The 22,915-nt window shown below is 37.8% G+C and overlaps 2 protein-coding genes, 1 long non-coding RNA gene and 1 pseudogene across 3 annotated transcripts; 1 reads left to right on the forward strand and 3 right to left on the reverse strand.

The window, feature by feature from the left end:
- Positions 1-274: 274 nt before the first annotated feature.
- On the reverse strand, positions 275-1,754 carry LOC127425087 (U7 snRNA-associated Sm-like protein LSm10). Its single transcript, XM_051670729.1, has 2 exons — positions 1,595-1,754; positions 275-807 (listed from the first exon to the last, which is right to left on the reverse strand). Exon 2 carries the CDS (start codon positions 799-801, stop codon positions 439-441), a length of 363 nt encoding a protein of 120 aa, XP_051526689.1. The 5' UTR covers positions 802-807; positions 1,595-1,754; the 3' UTR covers positions 275-438.
- Positions 1,755-4,033: 2,279 nt separating this feature from the next.
- Positions 4,034-15,163, reverse strand: LOC127425547 (protein OSCP1-like; annotated as a pseudogene).
- Positions 15,164-18,363: 3,200 nt separating this feature from the next.
- Positions 18,364-19,371, forward strand: LOC127425556 (uncharacterized). Its single transcript, XR_007894636.1, has 3 exons — positions 18,364-18,439; positions 19,082-19,132; positions 19,285-19,371. It is a non-coding gene; the product is annotated as an uncharacterized LOC127425556 (long non-coding RNA).
- A 716-nt stretch (positions 19,372-20,087) lies between these two features.
- LOC127424992 (uncharacterized) lies at positions 20,088-21,874 on the reverse strand. Its single transcript, XM_051670561.1, has 4 exons — positions 21,863-21,874; positions 21,157-21,444; positions 20,431-21,093; positions 20,088-20,367 (listed from the first exon to the last, which is right to left on the reverse strand). Exons 1-4 carry the CDS (start codon positions 21,872-21,874, stop codon positions 20,224-20,226), a joined length of 1,107 nt encoding a protein of 368 aa, XP_051526521.1. The 3' UTR covers positions 20,088-20,223.
- Between the last annotated feature and the right edge of the window lie 1,041 nt (positions 21,875-22,915).

A 22,915-nucleotide genomic window follows, 5' to 3' on the forward strand; every position in this document is an offset into this window, starting at 1 on the left:
TCCATTTAATTTGAAACACAACACAGATTCTGAATTCTATGATTCATTTTTTGATGACCATAAAATCAAACTCATGAGAAAAATGAACAATGTGTTAACAAATTCCACAAACAAAGCCCTTAAAGTGCCAATATTTGTATATAAACTCTATAAATATTTATAAGCTTTCCAGTGGTTGAGAGATATTGGATGTCAACACAATTAACAAACCTGAAATCAAAACATGAGTAACGACACAAACACATGCTAAAGTAGGCCCACTTACAATCAATGGTTATGTCAATTTGTTTATTGCATTTTCAAGGTAAAACAGACATCCAACTCAAAGTTTTTATATTTCAGAACTAGAGTGATCAATTGGACAAACATTTCCAACTAATCAATGCTTTACTTTTTGCTTCAAGAGTGCACTATATATATAAATTTCCACATGACAAACTATTTTTTCTTAGAATATTCTTTCCGTCCTCCACCTGCTCCAAAGTTGCGAACACGGTGTATTTTGGCGAGCTGGGCCTGTATAGTCTCTATAATGTTCATATGATCTGGGATGTGGACGTAGCGCACGTTTCGGCCTGTGATAAACAGATCGTCCATACTGTACATCCGTCCACGCCTGTCCTTGTAAAGCACATCCTCCAAGCGGATGTTCATGAAAGCATCCACGTTAATAACGCGTCCCCTCGCCGTGCTCTCATCTCGCAGGTCAACAGTGGTCACCTCACCATGCAGACCCTGCAGGAGAATCACCAGACTGTTCTCGGCGATGGTGCGTTCACGGATCGAATGGGTCACCTCCATGTTCACCTGTGTGCAAAGAGAAATCATTAACATACCAACCTATGTAAAAGTGCGTGCAATTTTAAAACCACATGCTTCTTTGTATTTTACCTTTTCTGTTTATGACATCAAAGATAAATTAATAATAATAATAATAATAATAACAACGTTTATTGTTGATATTAAATATCTATTTTTTTGAATAGTCTAATGATTCACCTGTTTATTGCATCAAAAATCAGAAATAAAATGACAAAAATCGGTTATGCATATCAGTTACTGAACACATAAAAAGTATTGGTCAATTTTTATTTGAGAGACTTTTTTTTTATGATTATTATTTTTATTTATTTTTTTACATGTATTTCACTTTTTTCATTTTATGACAGGATAGAAAAAAGGATAAACAACATTAGTAAATTAATGCATTATGAAAAGGACTGGCTATTCTCTGCCAAATAAATGTACGGGTTGTTTTACTGCTTCACATTAATATTTCTATTTAAATTACTTCTTTGGGCGTGTTGTTGACACCCGCACATAATTAATGACGACTGCAGCTCAATATGGGGTTTTGCGAAGGGTGAACAAACAATACATGCGAACAAACAATACATGTGCATTTGTGGAAAAATATTAGGGGGCAAAAACTTCACAAAAATACGTTTGCAAGCATTACACTTTCATGCAACTTTCTGTTGAGTCCTGCAATACATCTTGGACAATCTGCTTCATGCGAATATTAGATTTTATTCTCATCGAATCCAATCCAATGTCAACCACACATGCATATTTCAGTAAACATTTTCGTTACCTTTCTTGCAGCAGGATACACGCCAAAATCACGTTGTTCACATCATGAGTAGTTTCGACGCACTCGTGGAGAAGCACTGTGACGACATCAACAAAGGCCCGGTGTAAAATCGTTCACGCACTTTCTTCTTCTTCTTCTCTTCGTTTATTGGCGGATCGCAAACAACTTTTAAAGGTGCATACCGCCACCTACTGTACAAGAGTGTGTATCACCATGTCACTCAGCTCATATTCTATTATTCAATCTAGTGCCACACACTCCCTCTAGCGAGGGATTGCGTTCATATTCATGGATAAAAATTACATTATTGGGGAATACAGGGCTTGTTGTCACACGTTTAACAGCTGTGAATGGTAATTAAAAAATTTTTTTCAAACTAATTCCAGGGTAATATAACACAAAGCATAATGTTATAAATTTACACTCAATATTTAAAAAAAAAAAAGAAAAAAAAGAAAAAAAAAAAAGCGAGATTTACGCTTTTAACCCTTGTGCGTCAATTTAAAAAAGTCACTCAAAGGTCCTTAAAGGACAAAAATGTCCGCGTCAAAAAACTGCCATAAAAATATTATATATTAATATTATTTTCCACTTTCAATGAGTAATTTTTTTTAACCAACCAGAGTCATTTTCAGGATTTTTAACCCTTTAAATGCCAGTTTGTTTATATAATGCCACTGCTTTTTTTTTTTTTTTTTATGAAAAAAAAAAAAAAAAAAAACACAAAAAATGAATTATTTTCCATATACTAAATGTTGTGGGGGAATTTATTATTTTTTTTTTTTTTGGATGATCACAGTCTGGGATATGTCAATGATTAGCAACAACATTTATTTTGATGCATTATTATTTTTTGTGCAGTGTCAAAAAAAAAAAAAAAAAAAACCAACAAACAAAAAAAAAAACCAACAAACAAAAAAAAAAACTTCAGGACCTCAGAAGACAAAAATGTCCACGTCAAAAAACTGCCATAAAAATATTATATTTTAAGATTATTTTTTTACATAACGCCACTGTTACACACACACACACACACACACACTTGTTTTTATATCATTGTGGGAACACTCCATAGACTACCATACATTTTATACAGATCTAATGATAATTTCTATCCCCTACCCCTAAACCTAACCCTCACAGAAACCTTTTTACATTTTTACATTTTCAAAAAAAACATAGTTTAGTATGTTTAATCAGCCATTTCCCTCGTGGGGACCGCTGGCTGGGCCCCACAAGGTAGGTGATCTCAGGTTTTACTATCTTTGTGTGGACATTTGGTCCCCACAATGTAGTATAAACATGTACACACACACACACACACTGACATCAGTACCAGCACATCCACACAATTTTAGCTGCATCATTTATTCAGCTGGCCTGCAGTGCTCTATAATACAGCAAACAAACAATAGGGGAAAAGCATGTATTTGCTCCATAGGCTCAACATGAGAAAAATGGCGCCATCTGGTGGAAAGTAAAACAAATTTACATTTTGAAGCCAGGGCTCCGGAATGAAAGCATAATAACATAGAATTCGTAATTTAATGCTTTAATGGCACTGGGATCAAATTTTGCCATTTTAATGTGTTTCAATGGGGACATTTTTGTCCTGAAGGTCCTGAGTGTAACTATTTTGAGTACACAGAGTATTATACATGTATTATAGTAACTGGGGTTGAAATATCAAAATTCCCCCAAAAATACACACCTCTGGCAAAATTTATGCCATTGGTATTAACACAGCTAAAATGATCGAAAAAACAAAACTGAAAGAGACAAAAATATCCCGAAGGTCACACAAGGGTTAAATAAGGCGGAAACATGTCATCACAGTCTGTGAAAAAGGTCTATTATAATTCTATTAAGATACAAACCTTAATGTCTTGGCTACAAACAAGCCTACAAAATATTTTGAGGGGAACCTGCAGTTTATGGACACTGATTTTAAGAGAGTAGCTGTTTTGAAATATGCAATACTATCTAAACTTTATTAAAATCACCTGCCACAGCATATAATTATTTAAAAATCTATTTGGGGCTATTTAATGGCAAACAGTAAAACTGGTTTCTGGTTAAAAAATTCTGGTTAAAATCTACATTTACTAGCCTATATAGTTGACCCTTTAATGAATTTACTGGATGCTAGTGTGGTTTTATTGTGTTCGTTTGTTAACACAACAGCTACTGATTAAATATGGTGATATTTTAGAGTATAGAATTCACAAACATTATCCTAATTTAAGGCAGTTTTGAGCTAAGTGTTTAAAACCAGTACACAAGATGACTGCTAGAATACACTAAACCTCAAAGTTACTGAAATATGTCCCCTTTGTGACGTGTGACAACTAGCCCTGAGTAGTATAACCTGGTTAGAAATCCAGCAGGATGTAGCAAACATTAAAAAAATTAATGTAGGCCAAATAAGACGTAAAATAAAAAGACACACACACACACACACACACACACACACACACACACACATTATCTAAATAGGGACCTAGTGTACTGTACCACCCTGCAAAGGCAAAATGCAGTAATTACTCATTTTTATCACAAATCATGTACACAATTTCTGAAGTGATCCAGCTTGTTACTAATTGTGTTTCTAAATGTGTATTTTCAGGCATTTTCAGACCCACCACATGCTACAGTCTGCAATGATTATCTTTCAGAGGTCATCCACCATGGCCATCTCCTTTGTTCCAGTGTCCGTCTGTCTGGTCTCCCTCTCCAGTAAACTCTCCTGCTATGTGTGCCAGCTCAGTACTGGCGAGTTGATCCTGGAAACAGCCAAGAACACCAACAAAAACACTCAGGAATGACTAAACGCTTTTTTTAAAAATTATTATTATTGTACCATTAATTGAGGCTGATAGAGTCAGTAAATATTCTTAAGGACATCACTTATAAGTCCCTACAGAGACTTTAGGTGTAGTTCGTCACATTAAATGTTCGCTTGATCCATTAACATTTGACAACCAGAAAGTGTTCAATCTTGTCTTCATTTATTAACCACTTTTTGTGAAATACTTTTCTTTAAAGTGTGCCTATCACTTTTCATCTTGTCACTAATGCAATGACATTCAAGCATTGTACTGTAAATGTGGCTTAGTAATTATGTAGTTTGGAATATTAATGAGATGGAATATATTAACCATGTTTGTCTTGTCATTATAAAAGTTCATAAATGACTTGTCAGAGCAGTTAACACTCATACAGCAACTCATAAAACATGTGTGGGTGCTATCATTTCAGTTCTAACTTCTTGGTAATTTCCATTTGATGGAATTTAAGTTATTTGCTAAAACTCTTCTGTGTTAAGCTTGACCTGGGGCTGCACTGGTGTTTCTTAGTCAATTATAACAGATTTAACTAGTAGCAAAGAACATTCCCAGCCATGGACAACAAAATAGGCTATAGCAGGAACATCAGCAGATGTGGAAGTATGTGACATTTTACCTGTGTCGCTTGTATGTTAATGACTCTGGATGACTGTTGTTCCGCCCCTTCTGAAATTCCACTGGATGACAGTTTGAGGAATCAGATTTTTACAAAACAAAGATTTCTATCCATGTGCTCACAGTCTCTGTGATGTTCTGGCCTCTAAAAATAATTAGGGTCCCTCCTTCAATATACGTTTATGGGATTTTTTGTTTCTCCATTTTATCGTCATGAGATATCATTCATGTCTGTACCAGAGTCAGTGTGGGGATGGGTTATGTGCCAAAGCTTTGAACAAATAATAGCAGTGACGCTTGACCTGATAATATGAGCTTAAACTCAAGTCATATCACTCTCTGCCCCACAGCGTGTACATGACAGGATGACGTCTGGATTAGTAATACTTACCCGCTTTCCTCATCCTGGTCAAAGGCTAACAGGTTCACTCTGAAAGCAGTGTCCACATTCAACAGTTTCTGCACTTCCATTCCACTCATGAGTTTAGCAAGCTGGTTCAGTTCATCTGTGGCCAGAGGGTTGGGAATTGTGTTGAACTGTTCACAACAAGGTTTTCACACTTTTTTTAATCAACCATTATACATACAGTATATATAGATTTTAATCTAAAATATTGATGTTGGAAAAAAAGTCAATGAACATGTTATTTGCCAGCCAGCAAAATATGAACTAAAACACAATAACATCCAGAGGCCTTTAGGGTGTAAAGATTCACAATTCTCATACAGCTTCAACAAATACATATAACCACTGGTTATTCACAAGTGTGGATCCTAAGCATAAATTTAGTTTTTTCTTAACATGACCCTTTTAAAATCCCTCATAGTACCTGCTTTTGTGTCCTCGTGCTGTTAGAGCTGGCTAATGGGTGCGTGTCTTTAGGTGAGAGTGCACTGTACCTGAAGAGAAGTCACTAGAGATTTACATGATCATGAACTAAGAAACTATCAATGTTTATGTGATATACCATGATGATGCAACCACATTAATAATCAGCACACAAATCCAAATGTTTATTCTTACATGGTTATTTTTATATTTATATATAACATTTTATGTAAATATATATAATATATAATAAGCATGTGTTTGTATATATACACCAATCAGCCACAACATTAAAACCAGCTGCCTAATATTGTGTAGGTCCTCCACATGCTGCCAAAACAGCACCAACCTGCATCTCAGAATAGCAATCAGAGATTATATTCTTCTCACCACAATTGTACAGAGTGACCATTCTCTGTTGACCTCTCTCATCAACAAGGCATTTCCATCTGCAGAACTGCCGCTCACTAGATGTTTTTTGTTTTTGGCACCATTCTGAGTAAATTCTAGAGACTGTTGTGTGTGAAAATCCCAGGAGATCAGCAGTTACAGAAATACTAAAACCAGCCCATCTGGCACCAACAATCATGCCACATGCCACATTTTTTCCCCATTCTGATGGTTGATGTGAACATTAACTGAAGCTCCTGACCCGTATCTGCATGATTTTATGCACTGCACTGCTGCCACACGATTGGCTGATTAGATAATCACATGGATGATTGCTGGTGCCAGATGGGCTGGTTTGAGTATTTCTATAACTGCTGATCTCCTGGGATTTTCACAATATATATATATATATATTTTATTTATTATAATTATTATTATTGAAACATGTTCATCGTAGTAGAGGTGTATTCAAGTAATTGTTGTGTAAATTGCATTTTTTATGTATTTTTTAATAACTTAATGGATCCGGACCAAAAATAAAAAAAAATAAAATAAGCATCACGTCATTGACCAATTTACTAACATAACATAATACACAATTAACATATGGGCTGGTACAACAGTCTCTAGAATTATTTATATTTATATTATTAATTATAAAATATACAATTATGAAAAATAATAATAATAATTAATTCCTTACATTTATATAGCGCTTTTCTAGGCACTCAAAGCACTTTACATAGTATAGGGGGAATCTCCTCAACCACCACCAGTGTGCTGCATCCACCTGGATGATGTGACAGCAGCCATAGTGCACCAGAACAGCCACCACACACCAGCTATTGGTGGAGAGGAGAGAATAGAGTGATGTAGCCAATTCAGAGATGGGGATTATTAGGAGGCCATGATAGATAAGGGCCAATGGGGGGAATTTTGGCCGGGGTTACACCCCTACTCTTTACGAGAAGTGCCCTGGGATTTTGAATGACCACAGAGAGTCAGGACCTCGGTTTAACGTCTCATCCGAAGGACAGTGCCTTTTTACAGTATAGTGTGCCAGTCACTATACTGGGGCATTAGGACCCACACAGAGCACAGGGTGAGCACCCCCTGCTGGCCTCCCTAATACCACTTCCAGATTCCAAATTATGAAAAATTATTATTATTATAATTAACATATTTCAGTAGATAATTATCAGTTTATCATCATATATTTTTTATTTTATTTTAATATTTACATGTTTGCGCCCAAACGTGTGACAGATCAATTGAGCCCTCGCATAGCTCGCTTGTTGAGCTTCCTCCACTGGAAAACCCTGTTCTCCTTACCTCACGACCTTTAGCATTAAACCACCTGTGAAGTAAGAATATATAAAGGAATTCTATGGGAACAAAGAGACATACGTTTGCATATGGGTGTGTGTGACTGTGAGGATGTCAAATTATTCCTGTGTAGTGTCAGTGTTTTCTAAAAACGACTACAAAAGAATTCGGCTCTGACCCACACTAACTTTAGGGACAGGACAGATTTGCAACATTAGGGGTCTGTCTGTGACATCTAAACCTTTATCTGCCACATTACCTGATAAAACCAGATACTTCAAATCCATGTGGCTCTGACCCTGAAGTCGGCAGCACAAAATGGCCATTAGGATCCTGGATTTTTTTCTTTCAAGAAAATTGAGACCTGATTGAAGAAAATATCGCACAATTGCATAAAATCTGTAAGCTTTACTAAGATTTCATTACAATAGCTATAAGCGTGCTTGAATGCTCCCATAAAAATGCAATGACATTAAGTGCTAAGATTTGCATACAACTACGATTTGGCTGTGATCCATTTCAGTCAGACCATAAAAAACACACTTTATATAAGCTTTTACGTAGGTAAAAATCTCTCCCTGATTTGCATATTTTGAAGGACAAACAGCAGTGTGTGTTAAATGAGTTGAAACTCACCATCTGATAAGGGTGTGTACACCTTAGAAAAAGAGCTTCTTTTCAATACATTTTCATTTTGCAGGTGTGCACAATGAATAACAAGAACACTGGCATAGGATGTCTGGTAGGGTGTCAGTTAGGGTGAATTAAGGTAAAGTGGGACACTTGTTGCCATTCATCTCAATGACAAAAAAATAAATAAAATAAAAAATGTTTTACTGTACCAAATAACATCTCACTGGGCAGTAGTGGACGATTACCTCTATAAGCTGTCGCTGGGCTTCGTTGATCTGGTTATTGAGGCTGGAATTGAGGCTCTAACCAACTCCTTGATGGTGTCAATGTGGTTGAAGGTGATAAGCAGTAAATCTTGTGGATGGGGGCACAGAATGATCTTATACTTAAAGGCCATAGTCATCAAATTGTACAGCTGCAATAAAGACACCATAATTCTAATGTTGTCCAGTTAGACAAAATGCATATATATATATATATATATATATATATATATATATATACACTATATGGCCAAAAGTTTGTGGACACCCCCTTCTAATTAACGAATTTGGTTACTCCATTAAATCCAGTAAAGAAAAATCTTAATGTTTCTTTATGTAATGGCTTGGGCTTTGTGTGCTTCCAAATTTGTGGCAACTGTTTGGGGATAGCCCTTTTCTGTTCCAGCATGACAATGCCTCTGTGAACAAAGTGAGGTCCATAAAAAAATGGTTTACTGTGTCTGATGTGGAAGAAATTGACTGGCCTGCACAAAGCCCAGACCTGAACACCACTGATCACTTTTGGGGTGAACTGGAACAGCAACTGTAAGTCAGGCCCAATCGACCAACATCAGTTCCTGACCTCACTGATAGCCTTGTGTCTGAATGAGAGCAAATCCCTGCAGCCATGTTACTACATACAGGTGCATCTCAATAAATTAGAATGTCGTGGAAAAGTTCATTTATTTCAGTAATTCAACTCAAACTGTGAAACTCGTGTATTAAATAAATTCAATGCACACAGACTGAAATAGTTTAAGTCTTTGGTTCTTTTAATTGTGATGATTTTGGCTCACATTTAACAAAAACCCACCAATTCACTATCTCAACAAATTAGAATACATCATAAGACCAATAAAAAAAAACATTTTTAGTGAATTGTTGGCCTTCTGGAAAGTATGTTAATTTACTGTATATGTACTCAATACTTGGTAGGGGCTCCTTTTGCTTTAATTACTGCCTCAATTCAGTGTGGCATGGAGGTGATCAGTTTGTGGCACTGCTGAGGTGTTATGGAAGCCCAGGTTTCTTTGACAGTGGCCTTCAGCTCATCTGCATTTTTTGGTCTCTTGTTTCTCATTTTCCTCTTGACAATACCCCATAGATTCTCTATGGGGTTCAGGTCTGGTGAGTTTGCTGGCCAGTCAAGCACACCAACACCATGGTCATTTAACCAACTTTTGGTGCTTTTGGCAGTGTGGGCAGGTGCCAAATCCTGCTGGAAAATGAAATCAGCATCTTTAAAAAGCTGGTCAGCAGAAGGAAGCATGAAGTGCTCCAAAATTTCTTGGTAAACGGGTGCAGTGACTTTGGTTTTCAAAAAACACAATGGACCAACACCAGCAGATGACATTGCACCCCAAATCATCACAGACTGTGGAAACTTAACACTGGACTTCAAGCAACTTGGGCTATGAGCTTCTCCACCCTTCCTCCAGACTCTAGGACCTTGGTTTCCAAATGAAATACAAAACTTGCTCTCATCTGAAAAGAGGACTTTGGAACACTGGGCAACAGTCCAGTTCTTCTTCTCCTTAGCCCAGGTCAGACGCCTCTGACGTTGTCTGTGGTTCAGGAGTGGCTTAACAAGAGGAATACGACAACTGTAGCCAAATTCCTTGACATGTCTGTGTGTGGTGGCTCTTGATGCCTTGACCCCAGCCTCAGTCCCTTCCTTGTGAAGTTCACCCAAATTCTTGAATCGATTTTGCTTGACAATCATAAGGCTGCGGTTCTCTTGTTTGGTTGTGCTTCTTTTTCTTCCACACTTTTTCCTTCCACTCAACTTTTTGTTAACATGCTTGGATACAGCACTCTGTGAACAGCCAGCTTATTTGGCAATGAATGTTTGTGGCTTACCCTCCTTATGAAGGGTGTCAATGATTGTCTTCTGGACAACTGTCAGATCAGCAGTCTTCCCCATGATTGTGTAGCCTAGTGAACCAAACTGAGAGACCATTTTGAAGGCTCAGGAAACCTTTGCAGGTGTTTTGAGTTGATTAGCTGATTGGCATGTCACCATATTCTAATTTTTTGAGATAGTGAATTGGTGGGTTTTTGTCAAATGTGAGCCAAAATCATCACAATTAAAAGAACCAAAGACTTAAACTACTTCAGTCTGTGTGCATTTAATTTATTTAATACACGAGTTTCACAGTTTGAGTTGAATTACTGAAATAAATGAACTTTTCCACGACATTCTAATTTATTGAGATGCACCTGTACAGTATAGTGGAAAGCCTTCCCAAATGAGTGGAAGCTGTTATTACAGCAAAGGGGGAAATTGATTACTTTGTTCTCCTATGCACTGCCGTGGAAGTTTACCCCGCTATAGTTTACTTCCACGTTCCAAACCCGGAAATGTGAAAATGGTCCATTCCACTTTGTGCAGCAAGATTCTTTACTCTTTAATAATAGGACTATTGCTCATACATGGGTAATAACCTGGGCTGTCAAACACAAAATTTTTAATCAAATGAATTATATGGTGTGCCGATAAATTAATAGAATTAATCACAATTAATCACATATATAAATATTTGATGAGAAATCCCCTCAAATAAAAATAATTCAACATATAATGATGAAATAATTATAAATAGTTATATTTGAATAATTACAAATAATATATATAAAATACATGTAAATATATATATATATATATATATATATATATATATATATATATATATATATATATATATATATATATATATATATATATATGCAGTATATGTATATATATTACAAAATATTCAGATAATTCAAATACATGACATTATTATGGCACAGGAGTTAAGCATTGATAAGACAATACAGAAAGTGGCTTTAGAATCCAATGTATTGTTTATTTGAATATCACTGAACAGAAGCCAACCATTGGCCTACAGTTCACAGCAATCCATTTTGTAATTTAATTCATCAATCAGTCTGAGATTTATTATAAGGGCTTGTCTAAGGACCCGTCAATGTACACCTGTGTCATACTGATGCTTTTGGAGTGTCTCACTTTGGTTGTGTTGCATCATAAACATAAAATTTCACCGTGTCAAGGTATATGGAGTTTAGTACTTTAGTAGTTTAGTGTTAGAAAAACACGTCTTGAGATCCCTAAGTTCGGATTTGTGCTTCATCAAGCTGTGTTTTGAACGCAAGAACGGGTCCTCGTGTTGTGCTGTCTGCTCCAAGTAGTTATAGTTGCAGGCCAGAGACCTCTAAATGGGGGCGGAATCTCCAAAAGAGGGTTGTGCCAACTCCAAAAGGGTTAAAGTTAGGGAAAGGTTTGGGTTAGGTTAGGGGCTCCCTATATCTTTAATGGCGATTTGGAGCTCACGCATCTTTTTGGAGCTATGCCTGTAGCTATACCCTTCTCGTGTGCTGAAGGGTTGGTTTGCTCTCTGTATAAGCTGAGCATTGCCTATACAGTTGATGTTTCACCTAATGCCCCCTGGGAAAAAACAGGTGGTACTTCAAGTTTTAATTGCTCAGGAATCTTCTTTATTACGGTCCGGGTTCATGATTAATTGCGTTTTTTGGGGGTTTTGTTACGCGTTATTTTTATATAATTAATCGCACTGAATTTGCGTGTTAAATTGACAGCCTTAGTAATCACCATGAGACAAGATAATTCAGTGCACAAACAACAAATGCACAGTTGGACTAGGAATGTGGTTGACACTTGTTTGTGCGGGGCAAGAGGGTGTGTTAGTTTCATACCTTGCCCATGCTGGCGGGGTTGAGATGCATGATGGAGGCATGTGCTATCCGTGTCAGAACTGTCCGCAAGGCTCGATGGGTGTACAAATCCTGTGGCTGCAAAATCTCCTCTAGAAACACTTTACTGACCATAGTGCCTACTATATCATTCATTACTATAAGAAAGGAGTTGTGCATTACACATAGCACAAATCAAGGCATGTGTCAACACAAATTACATGTATCAACAGGTATTTGAATCAAGTTCTCAACTGGAAGTCACTGATATCGGATAAAACCATACAGGAGGTGAGAGGAGAGCAAAAATTAATGTACCTCTTTTTCTGTCATCCTCTGTTCAACTACTTGCAACAGAGACAATGCCCAGTAAAATTCCCTCAAGTTTAAGTCACAGTGTTACATTAGAGCGTATTAATGCAATTATTCATCAGATAAGCAGGTGTAATTACAGATATGACATGTAGTACATAAATCTCTCTGCAACCTTATTTACTTTCTAGATTAGTCAGACTGTTGTGCAAACATCTGACATGGTGCTTAAAAATTCCATACATTTCTGAGACTAATCTAAATGTAATTAAATTAGTAAGTTATAGTACAGTAAGAACATTTTTTGGTAGAGCACTGAAAAAATGACTAGTAAAATGTACTTAATTTTTATTTTGCAAGTCTTTGCACACAGTTTTTCTAAGTAAATCTTAATAGGATAAAACTAAGTAAAATCTTCTTAACTTTATGACATACATATTGATTAAAGTGAGTAAATTAAACTTAAACTTTTTAGTTAATGCAGTTACTTTTTCTTACAAATATGATATACATGGTACTTAACTAAACCTGATTTTATTAAAATAAACATTTTAATAGAACATGTTTTGAATTTTCCTTAAAAACATGTTTAATTATGTACTACATGACAGACTGAAAACCTCCCACAGGAAAACTTAATGCATACTATGTAGTCTATGAAACAACAACACCTTGCATTACTTGCAATAGAGCAATGCACGGAGACCTCAACACAGTGCACAAAACACAATGAGGGGAACAATAAACCGATTTTATTTATTTTTTTAGCCATAATTGGGTAATTTTGAGTAGAAAACAAACTTAAGACTACACAAAACAAGAAGTTTCCAAATGTCACAACAAAATTAACAATAAAAACAGTGTAAATAATCTTTCATACAGTGAAACCATGCAAGCTAATTAATTATTCAAATTAAGTAAAATTTACTTATTTATTTAAATGTACTCAAATTAGCAAATAAATATGACAAGGTTTTCTACTTTGGGATTAATACATGATGACAAACAATCATAAATAATAAATATGTATAAACTAGAGCATTATTTTTTCATGTTTGAATGTAGAATTTACTTAATATTTTCAACTTATTCAATGTAGAAAGTACTTCATCATTTCTGCGATATTTACTTCGCACACAAAATCTTTTTTTTTTTTTCTTCAGTGGCCTAAAATTGATATACGTAGGTTTCATCCACTATATTTCTTGTCGATACAAATTTTGTTTTGGAAAGATTACATGTATAGTCTTGTTAAATATATTATAATTCTTTACCGTGTATTTTCCGGTAACTGCCCATTAACTAATTAATGATTTTTTTTCACTGTAGCATTTTTTACATTCTTTTACCATTAAAATTACAGACTTTTTTTTTTTTTTTTTTTTACACCTTTTCTAAAAGCTTTGCTCCATCTGCCCTTCTTTTTAAAAAAAGAATATACGGAATATAGCCTCATGTAGTTAGCCAAATTAACTTGTTTATTCATGTCAGAAATATTTAACATCACTGAATCAATCTTAAAGGAATATTCTGGGTTCAATACAAGTTAAGCTTAATCAGCAGCATTTGTGGCATAATGTTGATTACCACAAAAATCTATTTAGACTCGTTCATCATTTTCTTTAAAAGAAAAAAAAAGCAAAAATCGAGGTTACAGTGAGACACTTACAATGGAAGTGAATGGGGCCAATGTTTGGAGGGTTTAAAGGCAGAAATGTGAAGCTTATATTTTTATAAAAGCACTTACATTAAATCTTCTGTTAAAACTCATGTATTATTTGAGCTGTAAAGGTGTTTAAATTGTAATTTTTACAGTCATTTTAGGGTTTGTTTACAATTTTATGGCAACAAAGTTGTAAAATTGGCTATAACTTAACACAGAAAAGGTTATTATGTGATTTTATCACGCTAAAATCATGTTAACATATTTTTTTTATGTCTCGTGACATAAAAAAGTATAAACCTCATTGAAAAAGTACATATATTAACGATTATGGATTGCCCCCATTCACTTCCATTGTAAGTGCCTCACTGTAGATTTTAGCTTTTTTTAAAGAAAAGGATGGGCAAGTCAAAATTATTTTTTGTGGTAATCAACATTATGCCAGAGATGCTGTCGACTGAGCTTAACTTGTATTAAACCCAGAATATTCCTTTAAAACATTAGGTTACAAAAGTTACATTAATTTCACTCCTTTAGCTAACAGTTGCAACCACTTTCTATATAATGTTAAAATACATCAATACAATCATGCATTTTTGTTTATAAATATTGTTACATTCCAAATTTACTGTATTTATGAGGGAAGTGGCCAAATACCAAATAATTAATATAGCAGATCACTATTTTTGCATGTAGGCTACTTGCTCTGTTTTATTCTCATGATGATAAACAAACAAAAATGTGTGAGGAACAACAAGAGATTATAGGGCATTCCTGGGGAATACTAATAGTAGTTAGCTGGGATTACGTTCGCTAAGAAGCTACTGTGTGTGGACTATGGGGGTTTACACAATACTGATGGTTACCTCTCTGAGTTTTATCATCACTTTCAACCTGCGCTCGAAGGCGCTGGTCCAGAATGTAGAGCATTTCTCCACCGAGGTTTATTATCAGCAAAGGAAGCATTCGTTGGGACATACCAGTGGCACTGAGCGCTGCAGAAGCTATGGAGTGAATGAGAAGTTATTCGATAAAATGGTTCACTTCTTCAGTAATTATAAATCATTCATTCATAAATGCAGTTTGTTCTTATAACATTCATTCATCATTCATTGCTTTGTCGGCAACTTCTAGATTGTCTGGAATGCACCCAGTGGTGGTTCTAGCTTGTATAGCGCCCCGGGCGAACCCATCTTTCAGCACCCTCAGCCCACCACTGCTGTTTGCCTCGTAGCCAGCGCACCAGGCCTTGACATAACCATACCCAACACTCTTATGAGCGTCGAAGGGTCCATCAGGAGCAAGTCGATTGCCCAACTATAGGGACAGGCTAGCCCAGCCGAGGCCTCTTTTCCCTCTCTTTTCTCCCAAAATGAGTGGAATGTGTTAACTGACTGGGAGCCATAAGTGTCTGTGTCGGGGGGATGTCCCTCCCAAGGGGAAGACACCGCGGAGACCACACCCCGCCAAAAAGGGGGGGGGGTATTTTGAGTGGAATATGTCACATGGTCATACTGAGTCTTGTCGGAAGTATGTCATGTGGAGAGGTTCCATGGTAGGTCCTACCCGAAGGGGGAGGAGTTTCTACAGAGCATGGTTTCTACAGAGGGGCCTCTGCCCAAGGAAGATGCAGTTTGCCAACAGGGAAACGATTTTGCAAAAGATATCACATGGGGTCGCCTTCGGGTAACCAGCACATGTGGAGCACCTACCTCAGTACAGGGGCTCATTAGCGCACGTACTGGGCCGGTCAGTGAGTTTCTCTGCAAACTCAACCACCAGAGGGCTAAGGAGGAAAGTCATCCAGGGATCACAGTCTGTGAACACGACTGGGAGTCAAGTGCACACGTCTTCACCTCAAGGGAGGGGAAAGGCGCTATGCGCAAGCGGTACACCTGGCCAGTTGTCCCGGAACTTACCTGTTCGTGCCTGCCAATACACAGGACGAGACCGGCTCAACCCAGAGATTGTAGAACCTCGCAAAGGTGCTGGGTGTTGCCCAGCCCACTGCTCTGCAGATGTCTGCCAAAGAGGCGCCACTGGCCAGGGCCCAGGAGGCTGCCACACTCCTGGTGGAGTGGGCTCATTACCCCGCAGGGGGTGGCATGTCCTGAGCCTGATATCCCATCGTGATGGCATCAATGACCCAGTGGGTGATCCTCTGTTTGGAGACAGCGCTTCCTCTCTGCTGTCCATCAAAGCAGACAAAGAGCTGCTTGGAGCTTTTAAGGCTCTGCGTGTAATCCAAACAGATGTGTAAAGCTCGCACCGGACACAGCAACACCAAGGCTGGGTCTGCCTCCTCCTGGGGCAGCACTTGCAGGTTCACCACCTGATCCCTAAAAGGAGTCATGGGAAACTTGGGCACATAGCCCGGTCGGGGTCTCAGGATCATGTGAGTAACCCGGACTGAACTCCAGGCATGATTCGCTGACAGAGAACGTCTGCAGGTCCCTTACCCTTTTGATGGAAGTGAGTGCAGTCAGGAGGGCAGTCTTCAAAGAGAGTGCAAAGAGAGTTCAAATTTGTGATCCCAGGAACCAGTCGTCGAGCCGCGAGGGTTCAGGGGAGAGCGGAGGGTTCCACTCTAGCCCGATGCTCGTGGCCGCCCGGGAAAGCATGTCCGTCATTTCCATGTCGGCCTGGGACTGGGCGACCATTCCCGAAGGAGGAAGCCCAGTTGAAGCCTCTGCGTCCGACTGGACGAGCCCACTCTCCGATGCTGTGCTTGATAACTCGTCTTCTTCCCGGGCTCCGAACGAGAGGTCGAACTTGCCCTGAGATCAGCCGGCGATCTCGTCCGAGTGCCCGACCAGGGCAAGCGAGTGTGCAGGGGAATGGGAGGTCCATGGGGGAATACCCGGCGGAGGTGGTCCCATTGAGGTCCCCAAATCTCCCCCAGTGCTAACCGGCACGGCCTCATACCCGTAGGTAGAAGGACCGAGGCGGGGGTCCGCTGGGGTGGCTTGCTTTCTTACAAATGCAAGCCGCGACCGCAACGTTGCCATGGTCATGTTCTCGCAATGAGGACAAGACCCATCCACGAACGATGTCACTGCATGGGCAGTGCCCAGACACGTAAGACAGCGATCGTGGCCGTCAGAAGCGGAGAGATAATGACCACAACCAGGAATAACACACAAATGGAAAGGCATCTTTAAAAAGACGTTTTTAGAATACACTCTTTTAGTTGTTTTTGCCGAAGTGCCCAGGGGCGTTCTCTGCACTCCACGGGTGCAGAGGGGGAGAAAACCACTGTAATGCACAGTAGAATCCAGCAGATGAGATGAATGAACATCGCAGATGAATTCAGCTTCAATGAAAAGATCCGCTGGGCTCCGAAGAGAAAATCTGAATGAATGGTTGCATACCAGCTCCTTTTATACCTGTATGTCCAGGGGAGTGGCATGCAAATTCCACTCGCCAATTCTCACTGGCCTTTTTTCAAAAAAGCAGAGGTGTTTGGGGCTCCCAAGAGTGACCCCTAGTGTCACTACATCGACACAACGTCGAGTGAGTGACAGATAGGGAACTGAATATATACAAATGTATCATAAAATGGTTGTGCTTATATATGGTTACTTTTTTACTAAATCATTGCCTAATTGGATAGAACTGTCATGCATAACATTATAGGTAAAAAAAATAACCTCTTTCAAGGGCTGTTTCTTGTTGTATTGGGTTCTTGAGTGGACTTTATGGTTCTTTGCAGATTAAAAAAAAAATCTTAATGTTATATTATAGGTTCTTTAGATCAGTGTATTGGTTTATGGGTTCTTTAAAGCACCATGGTTTTCTAAAGAGAATACAAATGTTATTGTGGAACTTTAAAGGATTATGACATCAGGTTATAAAACCTTTTTTGGTTCTAAATGGAACCTTTATTTTAAGAGTGTTCAGAAACTTTATAGCATTTAAACATGACTAAATTAAGATGTTCAAGTGTTTAGTCAAAGATTAGAGTAGCTATTATGCCACTACTGTAGTTTACAATACAATGTCCTCAGTTCAGGTCACTATTGCTCTTATGTTCTGTCTGTATCTGTGAGTTATAAAGATCATTATGATTTTCATACCACATCTAAATGCAGTGAATGAATGCAAACCATTTAAAGGCTTGTTTTACATTGACTGTTTAGGCAAATGAAGTCAAATGCTGTACAACTGCTTCAGTTAAAGTGTAAAGTACATGTCAAAAGGACTGACAGCAAATGTAACACTTTCTTTGTCTTTTTTGGAAAGCCAGATGCCAAGGTCAGAATACATTATATTATTATTATTTTTTTTAACACATTATAATTTGCTAGTAGGTATGTATATTATCTTTTAAGGATTTGTTTTTTTTTTTTTTTTTTTTTTTAATAGATCAGACTTTAAAACATCTGAAAAAACATGATGCAGGAAATTCATAAGTATTAGATTAATATGTAAGCTGCTGAATTTGGTTAGGAGCCTAAATACAAATGATTTTCCAGGAAAAAACAATGAGTTGTTGCTGAACTGGTAGTTCCACGTTTTTTGTCTTCTTAAAGAGGTTTAACATGCACTTTTGGCTGTCAAGAGTAAAAAAGTCAAGCTTCTTATTGTCATATTCCTTTTAAAGGAATATTCTGAGTTCAATACAAGTTGAGCTCAGTTGACAGCATTTGTAGCATAATGTTGATTACCACAAAAAACGATTTCAACTCATCCCTAATTTACTTTAAAAATACAACAACCAAAAATTTAGGTTATAGTGAGGCACTGAAATTGGAAGTGAATGGGGCCAATTTTGGGTTTAAAGGCAGAAATATAAAGCTTATAATTCTTTAGAAGCACTTGCATTAATTACGGCTCTTATAACTTATTCGGGCTGTAACTCTTTTTACTTAAAGCAATTATAATGTTTTGTTGCAGAAGGAAGTTCAAAATGATGGGAAACCTACAATACCTTTCTGTGCTTATAGTGTAAGTACCATTGTGGTGAGTAATACACATGTAAAGACTGTGAGATACTGAGAGCAGTTGTACATTTTCATTAAGTCACAAGAACTGAAGAATAAATACAAATTCTGAATGATTTTATTAATAAGTTGTACTAATATACATTTTACCCACAGGGTGGCCATCTGTTGCTGTGAAGGCAATAACCAATTCAGCGACTCTAAAGTCCTGCATTACGAGTTTGTAAACCATAATTGGATGAATAAAATAGAAGATAATAGGCTCCTATCAGCTGTTTCAATCCCTGGCACACACCAAAGCAACAGGCACTCAAAATCAAAACCGCCAGCGTTTCAAGCATGGGGACTGCACAATCAACTGGATGCAGGTGTGAGGTTTTTTGATTTGCACATATCCTCTGGCACAAGCGTCCAGGACAAAAATGACCTTTGGTTATGCTCTGCAAACATTTTTGGGTTTTCTTGCAAAACAGAGGGAAGAAACACTGTTGCTTAGAGTGACTCCAGATGAGGGCGCCGTTGCTGAAGTCACTGAGCTGTTAAGTGAACATCATTTGCATGTGTGGAGAGACAATGAGATACCAACAATGGGCCAGGCGAGAGGGAAGATAGTCTTAATTCAGAGTTCAACTTTAAAATTGGGACTTTCTGTTCATGTCACAGAACTGGATGCAGACATGGACAAAAAGGAAACGCAAATGAGAGAAAATATCAAATTGGCTTCACAGAACTGTGAGCGTGAGATGATGCTCACATACACTGGGGCCAAAGGTGAATCTGAACACCCGTTAGATATTGCAAAAAAACTCAACAAACCCGTTGACAAATACCTCCTGGATCTTAAGGGGGACACAAGTAGACCACATTGTGTTGGTATAATTGCCATGGACTTCCCTGGTCCAAAAGTCATTCAAACAATTATAAATTTCAATGGCAAATTAGGAGCGAAGTCAAACATAGCAGCTGATACTGGTAGCAATGAAGATGTTGCTTTACCTGACTCTACTGACCAAAGTAGTGACAGTGCTGGGAAAGGAGAAGAAAAAGAAGTTTCCTCTGATGGAGAACACTCTGCACAAGATAATGAACATCTACCTAAGGAAGAATCTCACTCTTCAGATGAGAAACATCCAGCACAAGATGGTGAACATCCTCCACCCGGAGATGAATCTCCACCTTCAGATGTAGAACATCCACCACAAGATGGTGAACATCCTCCACCCGGAGATGAATCTCCACCTTCAGGTGTAGAACATCCACCACAAGATGGTGAACATCCTCCACCCGGAGATGAATCTCCACCTTCAGATGTAGAACATCCACCACAAGATGGTGAACATCCTCCACCCGGAGATGAATCTCCACCTTCAGATGTAGAACATCCACCACAAGATGGTGAACATCCTCCACCCGGAGATGAATCTCCACCTTCAGATGTAGAACATCCACCACAAGATGGTGAACATCCTCCACCCGGAGATGAATCTCCACCTTCAGATGTGGAACATCCACCACAAGATGGTGAACATCCACCTGAGAAAGAATCTCCACCTTCAGATGTAGAACATCCACCACAAGATGGTGAACATCCTCCACCCAGAGATGAATCTCCACCTTCAGATGTAGAACATCCACCACAAGATGGTGAACATCCTCCACCCGGAGATGAATCTCCACCACAAGATGGTGATCATCCTCCACCCAGAGATGAATCTCCACCTTCAGATGTGGAACATCCACCACAAGATGGTGAACATCCACCTGAGAAAGAATCTCCACCTTCAGATGTAGAACATCCACCTTCAGATGGTGAACATCCTCCACCTGGAGATGAATCTCCACCTTCAGATGTAGAACATCCACCACAAGATGGTGAACATCCTCCACCCGGAGATGAATCTCCACCTTCAGATGTGGAACATCCACCACAAGATGGTGAAAATCCACCTGAGAAAGAATCTCCACCTTCAAATGTAGAACATCCACCACAAGATGGTGAACATCCTCCACCCGGAGATGAATCTCCACCTTCAGATGTAGAACATCCACCACAAGATGGTGAACATCCTCCACCCGGAGATGAATCTCCACCTTCAGATGTAGAACATCCACCACAAGATGGTGAACATCCTCCACCCGGAGATGAATCTCCACCTTCAGATGTGGAACATCCACCACAAGATGGTGAACATCCACCTGAGAAAGAATCTCAACCTTCAGACAAGGAAAATCCAGCAGAAAAAAGCGGACATCATACACAAGAAGATGAATCTCACTCCTCACAAGGAGAACACCCAGCAGAAGATAAGGAAAAACCTAAAACCAAACCAAGAAAAAAGATTATTAAGAAAAAATGTCACAAAGTTCATGCAAGACCCAAACCGTCACCTTTACTGAATTAATTGTTTTGGATTTAGTCTCTTATTTCAGAATAAACACAATCACCACATAAAAAGGTGAATACTTACACATTTTATTACTGTAAACTGCAGAATATATATAATAAAGACCACCCAAACACAACCTATCAGTCAAGAACTATTTCCTATTCTAGCTAAATTAAAAAACACAAACATATCTCAGAGTATTTTGTCATTCACTGTTTGCCTGCTAAACTTAAGGCAGGTGAGGGGGCATTTGAAATCTGTGCAGCTAACTGTTGTATGTTAGTGACTGTCCACTTTGGTGTTTCTCTCTTTCACCAACCACTAAGGAAATTACTTTTAACAAATACCAAAATATTCATGATTCTATAGCTGTTGTTCATGTATGACATTTTATATTGCCTGACCTCAAGATAACATCTACCAGATGTGGTGTTGTGAAATGTTTTTGGATTATCAGTGAGGGGTGTAGAGGAGCTGATTTAAAATCTAAAATAAACAAAAACCCCACCAAGATTGGTTTCTCACCTTTCAATGTTATAAATAAAGTTTACAGGAAGTGAAATGTACACATTTAGACAAGTTCATAATATAATCTTTGATCATTAACAGTTTGCTTCTCATTTCAGTTTAATTCAGGAAACTCATTCTCAGATCTCCTTAGTTATATTGAAGCAATAATTCTTTAAATATCATTGTATTATTAGAATAATAAAATCAGAAACATCCACAAAAATCCTACGATAGGCATTTTATTGACTACTTTAAAGCACAAACACAATCTATACATTTGATTATATTATTGTTGTTTTTATATGTCACTTTCTGATTTAATAGTATTTATTCTCTACTTATACTTTCTTAAATTTGAGCTTGGAAGACAACAAATTTAATTGTCAGCAAGTTCCCCTGCTATGTTGTGTATTTGAAAACTAAAACTTTGAATTTAAATAATAAAATGATATATGCAATAAAATATATATGATATACTATTTTTATAAACTATATATAAATAAATACCAATTATTTATAATAAATAATATTTCTAATAATAACACGAAAATATACACACACACACACACACACTGGCGGCCAAAATTTGGAGTAATGTACAGATTTTGCTGTTTCGGAAGGAAATTGGTACTTTAATTCACCAAAGTGGCATTCAACTGATCGCAAAGTATAGTCAGGACATTACTGATGTAAAAAACAGAACCATCACTATTTGAAAAAAGTCATTTTTGATCAAATCTAGACAGCAGCCATCACTCCAACACCTTATCCTTGAGTAATCATGCTAAATTGAACATTTGGTACTAGAAAATCACTTGACATTATATCAAACACAGTTGAAAGCTATTTGGTTCATTAAATGAAGCTTAATATTGTCTTTGTGTTTGTTT

This window comes from Myxocyprinus asiaticus, chromosome 34 (assembly GCF_019703515.2).
Source record: "Myxocyprinus asiaticus isolate MX2 ecotype Aquarium Trade chromosome 34, UBuf_Myxa_2, whole genome shotgun sequence".
NCBI lineage: Eukaryota > Metazoa > Chordata > Actinopteri > Cypriniformes > Catostomidae > Myxocyprinus > Myxocyprinus asiaticus.

What these genes read in the sequence shown, in the direction of transcription:
- LOC127424992 (XM_051670561.1), bottom strand. An exon ending in TGGATGTTCTACATCTGAAG is followed by an intron (nt 21,094 to 21,156) that starts GTGGAGATTCAT and finishes CTACATTTGAAG; the next exon opens with GTGGAGATTCTTTCTCAGGT. An exon ending in TGGATGTTCTACATCTGAAG is followed by an intron (nt 20,368 to 20,430) that starts GTGGAGATTCAT and finishes CTACACCTGAAG; the next exon opens with GTGGAGATTCATCTCCGGGT.
- LOC127425087 (XM_051670729.1), bottom strand. Translation starts at nt 801, where the DNA reads ATGGAGGTGACCCATTCGATCCGTGAACGCACCATCGCCGAGAACAGT.